The 12,191-nt window shown below is 37.1% G+C and overlaps 1 protein-coding gene across 1 annotated transcript in view; it reads left to right on the top strand.

Annotated features, from left to right (window-relative positions):
- Window positions 1-12,191, top strand: part of LOC132488545 (ankyrin repeat domain-containing protein 26-like) — a 114,357-nt gene that overhangs the window by 97,964 nt on the left and 4,202 nt on the right. The window contains 3 exon segments of the mRNA XM_060096843.1: window positions 5,620-5,910; window positions 6,499-6,716; window positions 8,103-8,331. Coding sequence (XP_059952826.1) covers window positions 5,620-5,910; window positions 6,499-6,716; window positions 8,103-8,331 — 738 coding nt within the window.

The raw sequence follows: 12,191 nt of genomic DNA, 5'->3' as shown, positions 1-12,191 counted from the left end.
AGAGTTATACAGTTATCACCACAATCAATTTTAGACCATTTTCATCACCCTAAAAAGAAACCCTATACTTTTTAGCCATCACCCTGTGCCAGTTTTCCCTTCCTCATATTCCCAGCCCTAATACCACGACTGTACTCCCTGTTTCTATAGATTTGCCTATTTTGGATATTTCATGTCAGTGGAATCACAGAATATGGGGTAATTTGTGACTGCCTTCTTTCATTCAGCATAATATTTTTAAGGTACATCTGTTTTGTAGCGTGGTTCAATACTTTATTTCTTTTTATTGCTGAATAATATTCATTTGTATGGACATACCACATTTATTTATCCATTCATCAGTTGATAGACCTTTGGGTGGTTTCCACTTTTTTGGCTATTGTTAATAATGCTGCTATGAACATTCATGTCCAGGTTTCGGTGTGAACATATTTTTTTCCTTTCTTTTTGGAATATACTTATGAATGGAATTGCTGTATCATATGGTAACCCTGTTTAAACTTTTGAGGAACTGCCGTACTGTTTTCCAGAGTGGCTGCACCATTTTACATTTTTATCCAAAGTGTGTAAGCATTCCAGTTTCTCTACATGCCCGCCAACACTTGTCATTACCCGTCTTTCTGATTATAGCCATCCTAGTAGGTGTGAAGTGGCATCTCATTGTGGTTTTGATTTGCGTTTCGCTGTTGACTAATAAGGTTGAGGCACTTTTCATGTGCTTATTGTCTATCTGTGTATCTTCTTTGAAGAACTGTCTATTCAACTTTTTGCCCATTTTTAAGTTGGATTGTCTTTTTATTATTGAATTGTAAGAGTTCTTTTTGTATCCTAGATACAAGTCTTCGATTGGATATAGGATTTTCAAGTATTTTCTCTCACTCAGGACCTTGCCCTTTCCCCTTCTTGATGGTGTCCTTCAAAACACGGAAGTCTTTAATATTGATGAAGTTCAGTTAGTCGATTTTTGTCTTTTGGTGTCATATCTAAGAATTGCCAAATCCAGTCATGAAGATAAACACCTGTGTTTTCTTCTAAGAATTTTGTAGTTTTAGCTCTTGCATATTGACTTAATTTCTACATATGGTATGAGGTAGAGGTCTAATTTTATTCTTTTGTATGTGGATATTCTGTTGTCCCAGTACCATTTGTTAAAAAGACTATTCTTGTCTCATTCAATTATTTGGCACTCTTACAATCAGTTGGCCATAAATGTGGGGCTTTCCTTTTAGATCCTCAATGGTAACACATTGATCTATATGTCTGTCCTATGCCAGCATCAAGTCAGATTTTATGAGAATTCTTTCTTCGTCATCTTGCATCTTACCAGTTGTTTTATGTAATAATAAAAAGTCAGTGTAGTGGAATGTCTTTAACTCTACTTCCGTGGAGGTTTTTTGCCTCTTGAAGGAGCCTGTGGCCAGCTTATGCCTCACTGACCCCATGACACAATGGGAAGTAGGTTTACAAAGGTAAAGTCCATTCCTTTTTTTCTCCCTCCATTCAGACCTTTAGTCTCTCACCCAGTGCCTCCCACTTCACTCCAGTTTCCATCAAATCTTGGTCACGAGATCTGCTGACTTCGTCTGCTATCTGCTTCATTATGTTTAGCTCATTATAATTCATAGACTCATCCATAGGTTTCACCATCTAGGAGAAGATTAAGTCTGGGCTGTCAGCTTTCCTCGTTGGAAGTCTCTCTAAGCCATCATGTTGCAATTCACAATTAAATCATCTTTTGATGTGGTTCTTGTGTATAACACTCGTGCTGATCTTGTTCTTGACATAGATCCTGCATTCTCAGAAACCACAGTTCCCTGTATCTACCTTCTTTGATTGAAAAAGAAAGAGATGCATAGCTGTACTTTATAGCTTAACACATAATGAATAGAATAACTATTTCATCCCATCCAAAGAAAAATTTTTAAGAGTATAGCTGTTAAAAACCAGGTAGGGCTTCTCTGGTGGTGCAGTGGTTAAGAATCTGCCTGCCAATGCAGGGGACAATGGTTCAAGCCCAGGTCCGGGAAGATCCCACATGCCATGGAGCAACTAAGCCCATGCGCCACAACTACTGAGCCTGCACTCTAGGGCCCGCAAGCCACAGCTGTGGAACCTGTGTGCCACAACTACTGAAGCCCATGCACCTAGAACCTGTGTTCCACAACAAGAGAAGCCACCGTAATGAGAAGCCTGTGCACCTCCACAAAGAGTAGCCCCTGCTCGCCGCAACTAGAGAAAGCCTGTGCACAGCAACGAAGACCCAACACAGCCAAAAATAAATAAAATAAATAAAATAAATTTTTTTAAAAAGGTAATAATTTATCTGGGACAAATAATAGATTAGTAATTTGAATTTCAAAATTTCAAAGCCAGTGTGTATGATATAGAGAAGCACTGTGGTACAATGTAAAAATGAGATATCCTACCTTCCCTTACAAACAAGCTTTAAGTAAGGTAAAGGAAAAATTGTATTTAATTATATACTGCCAAAGGACATTCCATTTGTTTTACTACTGAGAAGATTAAAAATGCTTCCATGATGTTTTATTTCCTCTCTGAGGAAAGGACAATGAAGATTGAGTCCTAGATTAATACATATTCAAAGTTGCCTATCCCTTAGAATTTCAGTTAATTGAGATGAGGTAAAAAAGTCTGATTTTGGTAATTAAACTGACGATTTCTAGTTGTTTTTCAACTATTATACTTCATATGTCTCTTTGCTTACCAATCTTCCTTATCTTCAAACTTGAGGGGAAATTCTGAAGAGGCATACCTGCCTATTTGTAAGAAATTGTAAGTGAAGGGAACCTGCCCGAAACTTCCTCCTGAATAGTTCTTAGGTCTTTCTTCTAGTTATCTGCTTCTTCTCATCAGCATTGTTTGTCATTTTAAATTAATCTCAACATTTATTAGATTCCAGTTTATAGGAAACCAATTTCTACTGTGTCTAAGTTATGTTTCTTATTATCTCTTTTTTTCATCCACTTTTCTATCTGTTTTTTCCTAAAAATCTCCTCAAAGTTTAGTAGCTGAAATAAGCAACATTTATTTTGTTCACAATCTATACTTAGGAAAAGCATAACCAGGACAGCTGGCCTCTCTTCCCCTCAGTTGGAACACCTACCCTGAACACCTAGGCTCTCTTTGTGGCCTGAGCTTCCTCACAACATGGGGCTGGGTTCCAAGGTTAAGAGCCAGGCAGAAGCCGTGTTGCCTTGTCTAACCTTGCCTTGCAATTCACACAGCATCTCTTTCACCATATTCTGTTCATTAGGAATAAGTCACTTATGCTTGGCCCATAGTCTACCTTTTGTTATGGGATAATTTTTTTCAAAAACTTATGGATACATTTAAAAACCAGCATAATCTACCCACTGGCCACAATTTTTATATTCCTTCCACATGAAGAATACACTTATCCCTACTCAGTTCCCCCACAAGTCTCAATTGTTACGGTGTCAGGCTCAGGCTTGAGTCCAGGATCTTACCATTTTTCACCAGGTATGGATGGGGATTAGGCTCCTGGGTGTGGTTTCTAGAGTATAGCCCCTTGAGTACCAATCCTCTCAGTACTAAGACTTGAGAACTAAAGGGACAAATCTTCTGTCACCCACATAACCAACATTCTGTTAAACTGCTAAAGACTCTCCCTTTCAGAAATGGAAAATGGAAGACATGCTGGTCCATAGCAGTTCTGCAATACAGCCTGATACCTGCTGCCAGCTCTGTGATTAGGACTTAGTCCCGACCATGGAAGTGATTCTCCTTTGCTGTACCCTCTGAGCTCTTTGTTCCGTCCTTTTCATAAGAAATGACCTGTGTTTGCAGCTGAGTAGTGTTTCTCAAGCCAGCAAGGGAAGAAAATGACACTGAAACCTGGAGGAAGGGGGACTTACAGAACTTCTAAGAAAATCCCAGAGGCCTCTTCTCATTTTGTACTGTCTTGGTCTCTGTTAATGCAAGCTAGCAAGCGGTGTTTTTGCTACCACAGTTCTCTTTAAAGCTTTGAATGTCCTGTGAATTTTATTGGGGTTCATGACATTGGAAAAGCTACCCTCCCAAATCTTTTTGAGATAAGCTCTTCCCCTTGGGCTTCTTGTGAAGCTGTTGTAGGACGGTAGGATGGGAAACTTTGTAGGATGATGCCTTTAAAATTCTTATGCTTTTTAAAGATCCTTAAAGGAATTTGAGGCACCAACTTAAGTCTTTCCAGGGTGTTAATAAAGGGTTCTACAGTCTTGGCCTCATCTTTAGACCATGTTTTCCTGGCAGCACCCTAAATCTGATCTTAGCCCAGAAGCTGTTTCTCTGTTTTAGCATTATTTGGGCATGGGGAGATGCTGTAAATGGGATACAGATATTTGAACGCAATGAGTCCTGGATCCTTTATATTCAATAGTCTTTTTTTTTTTAGCTTATCCCTCTCATCAGTTTTACTTTCAGCTGCTTTGTAGCTAGAGTCCCCCTTCCTCCAGGTTGCAGTGTCATTTTCTTCCCTTGCCTAGAAGCTGTCACCTTCAGCCTCTTCAAGGGCCGTCAGGCTTCCATTAACAGTCTTGCGAAGCCCTGAGAATTTCGTGACATAAGTGTCCAAGAATTTGTAGACATGGGTTTTTTTTCCTTTTTTTGCGGTACGCGGGCCTCTCACTGTTGTGGCCTCTCCCGTTGCGGAGCACAGGCTCTGGACGTGCAGGCTCAGCGGCCATGGCTCACGGGCCCAGCTGCTCCGCGGCGGCATGTGGGATCTTCCCGGACCAGGGCACGAGCCCCTGTCCCCTGCATCGGCAGGCGGACTCTCAACCACTGCGCCACCAGTTTCAAAACATGTAGACATGTTTTTAAACTACCACATCCACTTGCCTTGTCTTACCAAATAATCATTCTGTCTGAAGGGAAGTAGTTCTTCCCAACTCAGTGTCCTTGAAATTCCAGCAAGTTTTTTTGTTTGTTTTGTTTACTATGTTCTCTTATTATGTGGAAAGTAACAAAGCATTACAAGAATTAATGGCATTTTTTTGTTCAGAAAAATGTATGGATCATCTCGCTAAACTATTACACTGGGAGATGTGATTTCTCCTTAACCCTGTGAAGCACTTCTCCTTGGAATGCAATTCAAATTAGCATAAAATATTTGTAGTTCAGAAAAAAGGCTTATGGTATTAGTAGCCATATTTACAAGACTCATTAGAGTCTGATTTTCCGAGTCTTATTCTGGGAGGCATTTATTAATTCAGCCCCAAATAACTCAATATGATATCCCTAAAACTTTAAAAATCATGGCGGGTTAAGATGGGCGTGGGGAAGGAGTAAGAGGCTTTCTACTAAGAGGTGACTTATAGTCATTTTATGGAGGAAAGGCATGAAACAATAGAAGAATATAAGTATAAAATCAAATGCAAATTTTGTGTAACAATGATGACAGTGAAGGATATATATTTGTGGCTCTTGGTGGTTTGAACTTTTTTCTTCATTTTCTTAGTAATTCAAGGTCCTACACGCTACAATATAGACACCATTTTATTGTAACTGAATTTATTTTAAAAGTGGATACTGGTTTTGAGTTAGGCTATTCTCAGTCTACATCCCTAATTACCAAGCGATTTTATTTTATTCATGAAGATTGATGACCTTACAGCAGAACTGGAAACTGCATCTTCAAAATGTCTACATCTGGGTGCAAAAAATCGAGTTCTTCAACAGGAGTTATTATCTATGAAAGTAATGCAAAAGAAATGTGAAAAACTAGAGAAGAATAAAAAGAAGTTGGAACAAGAAGTAGTGAACCTCAGAAGTCATATAGAAATGAATATGATAGAACACAGTCAAGTAGAGCAGTATAAACGGGAGGTTGAAGAAAGAGCAAGACAGGATATAATAGAAAAATTAAAAGAAATCAACCTATTTTTACAGGTTAATTTTTTGATCTGTAATGTGCTTTAATTCACTTCACATTTATAAATTACATTTCGGATGTATACATTTTATATGTTTCTTCTACTTCCCTTATAGCAGTTTGTTTTCTAAGTTTCTGGAAGGAAGGTGGCATTTGTTTCTCCCTTTAAATATTTCAGTTTCCATCATTATTCTCACTAAATTGATCTTTCAGAACGATTCTCACTAGGGAATCATTTTATTTTTAAGACCACCTGGTATAAAACAAAACTATTAGGATGAAAAGAAAATATTATGATTTAGAAATTGTACTATACTCTTGGATTATTCTTAGCTGTATTGTTCAATTTAAAAATTTTAAAATTGATCCTATTATTCTTTGAATTATCAGATTACATGAGTACGAATATAAGAATGATCCAACTTTAATTTTATAATTAAGATTTAACTCAGTTTACATTGATGATAAATATTTTTAAAGTTCAGCTTTTTTTTCACATTTAAAATTGCTCTCTGAATCATTGACACAAAACTGAAGGGAACAAATATACTATAATTATTCAGGTTATAATTATTTTAAACATGTATGTTTTTATTTGACTTTAGACACAAGCAGCATCTCAAGAAAACTTAGAGCAGTTAAGAGAGAATCATAATGCTTCAATAAGAAGTCCAATGGAACTCAGAATTAAAGATCTGGAATCTGAACTCTCCAAAATGAAAACTTTTCAAGAAGATTCTACTAAAGCAGAGTTGGAAAAATATAAGCAACTCTACCTCGAAGAACTAAAAGTTAGAAAGTCATTGGCAAATAAACGAAACAAGTAAGTCAAAACGTAGAATCATAGAAAATAAATTTAAATTTAGCTCATTAATTTGCCTCTAAAGCATAATTTTTATTGAGCCAGGTTCATGAGATTAGTAGGAAGTGAAAGCTAACTAGATAGTATAACTTTGGAAAATGATGTTAGTAAGTGAAGTCACCTTTAAAATGTGAGTCCAGTTTGCATCTCCCCACCTTTTTGTTGGTTTTACATAACTTTATTTTTTATATTTTCATATATTGGGTTGGCCAAAAAGTTCTATGTGTCTTCCCGTAAGATGTTACTGGAAAAACCCAAACGAACTTTTTGGCCAACCCAATAGTTAACCTGATTTAGTCTTTAAGCTAAGTGTTTTTGAAACTTTGTAATTGAGATAAAATTTCTTGTTGGAATTCCCGTAAATAGAAATATTAACGAGTTTAATTATTTTTTGGAAGATTACCGCTTAAACGCAAAGCGTCACATTTTAGCATTTGGTAAATTTACTTTCTTGATTATGATCTTTGGTATCATCGCTAGAGGGCGCCCTGAGACAAACTACTGTATCTGAAGTTTTTCTGCTCTACATAAAGGCATGCTTGTGAAATAAGGGGAAAGTAACAGAGGGGCGAAGGGCCGTATAATTCACAAAGTGTCTAAAAATAACATGGTGGCCTGCGTGAGGGTGTGCGTGGAAGACCGCAAGGGCAGATCCCACCCCCAGTGCCTCAGTAACAGTGTTACCGGTACCTGTCCACAGCCTGTTAGGAACCGGGCCGCACAGCAGGAGGTGAGCGGTGGACAAGCCAGCAAAGCTTCACCTGCCGCCCCCCCATCGCACCCCATCGCTCGCATTACCGCCTGAACCATCCTGACAACCCCCATACACCCCCATCCATGGAAAAGTTGTCTTCCACGAAACTGGCCCCTGGTGCCAGAAAGGTTGGGGACCGCTGCTCTAGATTATTCCTCAGTGCCGAATGCTTAATTCCTCTGAGGTAATGAGCGAAATGTGTATACAGGGGTGGTGAAAGCAAATGCTTGAAAATGTCTTTGAGGGATGGTTTGTGTTTTCATCCCTGGACTGGTTTACTAAAGGTGGGTGTCTAAGTGCAGCCATCGCAGAAGGCAGCAAGCGTCACCTGTTAAGCCATCTCCATCTCTGACGCCATTTCTCTCCTCTCCCGACTTTGACTGACTTGTTAGTTAAGGATCCCCCAGACACATATATACTTCTTTAGAATAATTTTACACCTAGAATTGTTTATAATAGGTCTGCTCTGACCCATTTTCAGTGTTAAAACGTGGTTTAATGGTTCATTCCATTTACTATTATGACAATTTAAGAAATGCAAATCATTTAGGGAAAATTCAATGAATGAAATTGGTGTTTTGCCATCTTCCCAGGACTAATAAGAAGCTGGCAAAGGTCAGTACCAAACTACTGGTGGAGAAACAGCAGCACAGATCTTTACTCAGCACTCTTACTACGAGGCCAGTCCTGAAGCCACCTTGTGTAGGAAATATTAATAATCGTTTAGTGCTCACTAGATATCTTACTCCAGGAGAAAACTTAGGGATTTCTACCTCAAGTTGGCGCCCTTCACATGCGAGCATGGAGATTTACTGGACCAAGGTTAGTTATATTACCCTTTTTTCCTTGGGTTTCAGATTTCTGATAATAATTCTTGTTTTTAATTTGGTGAAATTCTGAATTGTTTATTTGACTTACACACACGAAGTAAAAGCCATAATTAATTGTGCTAATAAAGAGACAGAAATTTTATGATTTTTTAAAGTCCCTGGATTTCTCATTTTCAAGAGAGATTTATCATTAACTTTATTCAGTAAATGTAATTAAACTGACAAATTTTAAATTTCTCGAAAAACTGCAGTTAAATTCTATTTTAGAAATTAAATATTATTGCCTAATAACCAAAGATATACTTTCTAATTGATTTCAGTTTGGCAATGGTTCATAATCATGTTCAAGTTTTGCTGCACCCTAGTTTTTCTACCCCTAAGCATAAGTGAATGATTGGCATCCAAACACTTAACCATACATGGATTTTTTTTTTATTTAAAGGAATCCTAGATAAATCCTTTTTGTGAATTAAATAGACTTGTAGCACTAAATAGGTTAATTTCTGTTTTTAAGTTAAATTTTTTTGTCATTTTCGTACATGAGAGTGCATCCTTAATTGCTATTTTACTTAGAGCATTTTTATTGAATTTTTATAAAATGTCTTGCTGAGCAATTGTAGAACATTTCTAAATACGTAAATAAAGCAAATCTTTAAATTTTTAAAATGAAGTCCACTTATGTCTCTATCTTGCCATCACCTGGATGAATGATGACTATGATGGGAAGTCTTTAAATTGCAACTAGTTTTCATTGTGTATCATTGTTATTAAAATATGCATCTCACTCAGTGCACACGGGGTTATGGTTTTGATGGTGTTTTCATGATGTTCTTGATGCAGAGAACAGTAGGCCTTGTTAAATGAAGTCTCAACCTGTTTTCTCATTTGGCTTCACGTCGTAAGAAATCATAGAAGAGCAAAGCTAAGGTTTCTTAGACAGTGCTGTGGCTAAATTGGGTCTAAGTGCTTCAGAGCCATGAAACTGGACTCCAGGGTCGGAAAGAAAATGCATGTCAAGCCCTCTGTCAGTTACTAAGCATGATGTAAACTTAGAATGTTCTCATGGGTTTTCACCCCAAAAATCAAACAATGTATCATTTTACAAGATGAAGATGAAAGAGTGTGTGAATGCAAAAACAATGTGAGAGAAAATTTCTGCGGGAATTTTTTCCTTTAATTTTTTTGGAGGAAAGAGGCGTTTATTTTTTTAGTAATTCTAGATAAATCGAAAAATCGTTTATTTTAAACTCAGTGTTGTAGTTACTAGGTATACACAGTTCCCTTGTGGGGTCTTTGCCAAATCGTGCTGGTTTTAATAAGAGAGATTGAAGAGCACTACTTAACTCTATCAAGGTGCAAAGACATGTCTCCATAATGACTACAGAATGCCACGGAAGAGTTATTATACAGTTGTTGTTCACCTAATTCTTAGTAAGACTTACAGAAAGAAGGTGCCTTCTGGAATTGCTAGGAATATAATAATTTCTACTAGGAAAACATAAAATAATACTATGAGAGGTGTTAACGTACTGTCTAAAATGATAGAAAGAGGTGGGTTTTTGGATGGGACATGATAAAACAATAGCCTTCTAAAGGTTTTAGCTATGATTCTACAAAGTAAAATGTTAAAAATGGCATTAAGATTGCATTTGTTTATCATTCTCCTTTATTTGCAATGTTTTAACATTTTGGACTATTCCTACTGTGAAGTTTTATCTTACTCAGCATTTTCCCCTAACTTTAAGGAAAATAATTATAGCAAAGTACTGCTCTAGGTGTGTGGTTTCAGTTGCACTGGTTGTAGCAGCAAGCTTTCTCCATGTACGTAATACTTAGATTTATTACCTCCCTCACCAGTACATGAAGTTCAGTCTTAGCAGTTGATACCATTGTGGGGGTAGGAGATTACTGCGTATCTGTCTTGCTAATTTTACCCTCAGTTTTCACATTCTAGTTAATTCTGGGATGTTTGGTCCTATATATCAGAAGTAATTTTACAGTTTTTTTCAATTGTGTTATTTAATTATATTATTATAAAATACAAAAAGTTAACATTAGCCAAAATAGCTACATCACTGTTAGATTTTCTTGCACATCGAATTTTTTCAAGAACTGAAAACTTAAAAATCTATTCCAGACAACTTTATAACAGACACAATCTCACTGGTTTAAAGATTTTTTTATGTTCAAGAGTTTTTAGGTATTTGTGTGCCGAACACGATGCATGGCCACAGTAGTTAATAAATGCCCTTTAAATCTGTCTTAAGTAGGAGGATTACATTTTACATTGACTGATTTTGGACTTTTGGTGCATTACTGACACTTTGAAAATTTTTCTAATGATTTATTTAAGTAATTTAAAAAATTCCTCAAATGTCCATTCAGTTTAGCAACTCTCTTTCTAAATGTGGTCATACAAATGCACTGAAGCTAAAACAATTAATATTCCTAAGACTTTGACTTTTTATATGACACAACATTTTGTGTCTCACCAGAATATTGAGTCACATTTCTTTTAAAAAAAATAGGCCTCGTGTTTACATCACCAAGGCAGTGCCTATCCACTCTTGAGTTTTAACTCTAATCAAATTACCACAGTAGTTGAGCTAGTTTCTCATAAGGCACAGGCAGAGTTCAATAAACTTGTTTATTGTCTCAGTTTATTATATCAGTATAATCCTTCTTGTTCCCACTTCATTTTGTCCACATGGACAAATGAGTAGGCATTTTATCTTTTGAAAGATAGAGGTAATAGTTCAACTTCTTAACAGTTCTTTTTCTTTCATTCATTTTTTTTCCTGTACTTAGTTTTTCAGCTCTTTGATCTACAAATTCTTCCTCAGTTCTTCTCTCTGCAGCAAAATATATGTACTTAATATCTACAGACTGCCAAGTGTAATTTCCTTCATACCTTAGCCTGTTTACAATTGGATAATGAATTGAAGTGGTTTAAATGACTTGATTTTATTACATTTTCGTGACATTTACAATGAGTGATATCAAATTTTAAAAGTATCAATAATTACTGAAAATAAATTAACTTTGGAAATGAGTGTGCATGTGTATGTGTGTGGTGTGTATATATTTATCAAATTTGTCTTAAAAAGAGAGTGCAACATTATTTTCCAGCCTGCAGTCTCAGATATAATTTAACAGTAATATATTACGGTTGGGTGAACGAGCACATACTTGTTGTGCTTCATATTGTTACTGGCTTCACTACGTTTCTTTCTAAAATGTTCCTTTCACCTTTCCCCTACTTTATAGTGGGGGTTGTCTTGAACAATGTACATTAATTATAAAGTCAGGGAAGAAGAAGAAAACGTTCCCTCAGTGTCGTGTGGTCCTCTGCCTTGTTGGAGCTGTGGTGGGTAGGTGGCAGATGACACTTCTCTTCCCCTTCTGAGTTCAGCATGCGGGAGTCAGCAGCTGGAGATCAACTAAGGAGCTTTGTTACTGACACATAACTAACGAATTGGAGGACGTGCTTTAGGTGTGCAGTCACAGTGGGCCTCAGAATACTTCATCCCAAATTAGGACTAAGGGGAGGAAGCAAATGCTTGACCCCCGCCCCAGAGCAGGCTGCTTACTGCGGGCATGAGAGCAGACCCCAGTTCCCGGTGCTGAGGGCACACACACCTTCTCAAAGAAGAGATTCGGAAGCAAGCCAGCACTTCTTAGTTCCTTCTCCCAAATTCACGCATTGGGTAAATCTCCCCTCCTCTCATGAGGAGGGTAGGAGTGTAAGTCCTCACGTTGAAACTTTAGGCCAAGGAATTAGCCTGTAATTTCTGACTGGATTTAAATTCCAATTGAGATTACACTCATGTTTTTTGTACATACAAACTAATG

This window comes from Mesoplodon densirostris, chromosome 4 (genome assembly GCF_025265405.1).
Source record: "Mesoplodon densirostris isolate mMesDen1 chromosome 4, mMesDen1 primary haplotype, whole genome shotgun sequence".
Lineage (NCBI taxonomy): Eukaryota > Metazoa > Chordata > Mammalia > Artiodactyla > Ziphiidae > Mesoplodon > Mesoplodon densirostris.
The sequence above is the reverse complement of the archived record's forward strand: the minus strand, read 5'-3'. Positions and strand labels throughout refer to the sequence as shown.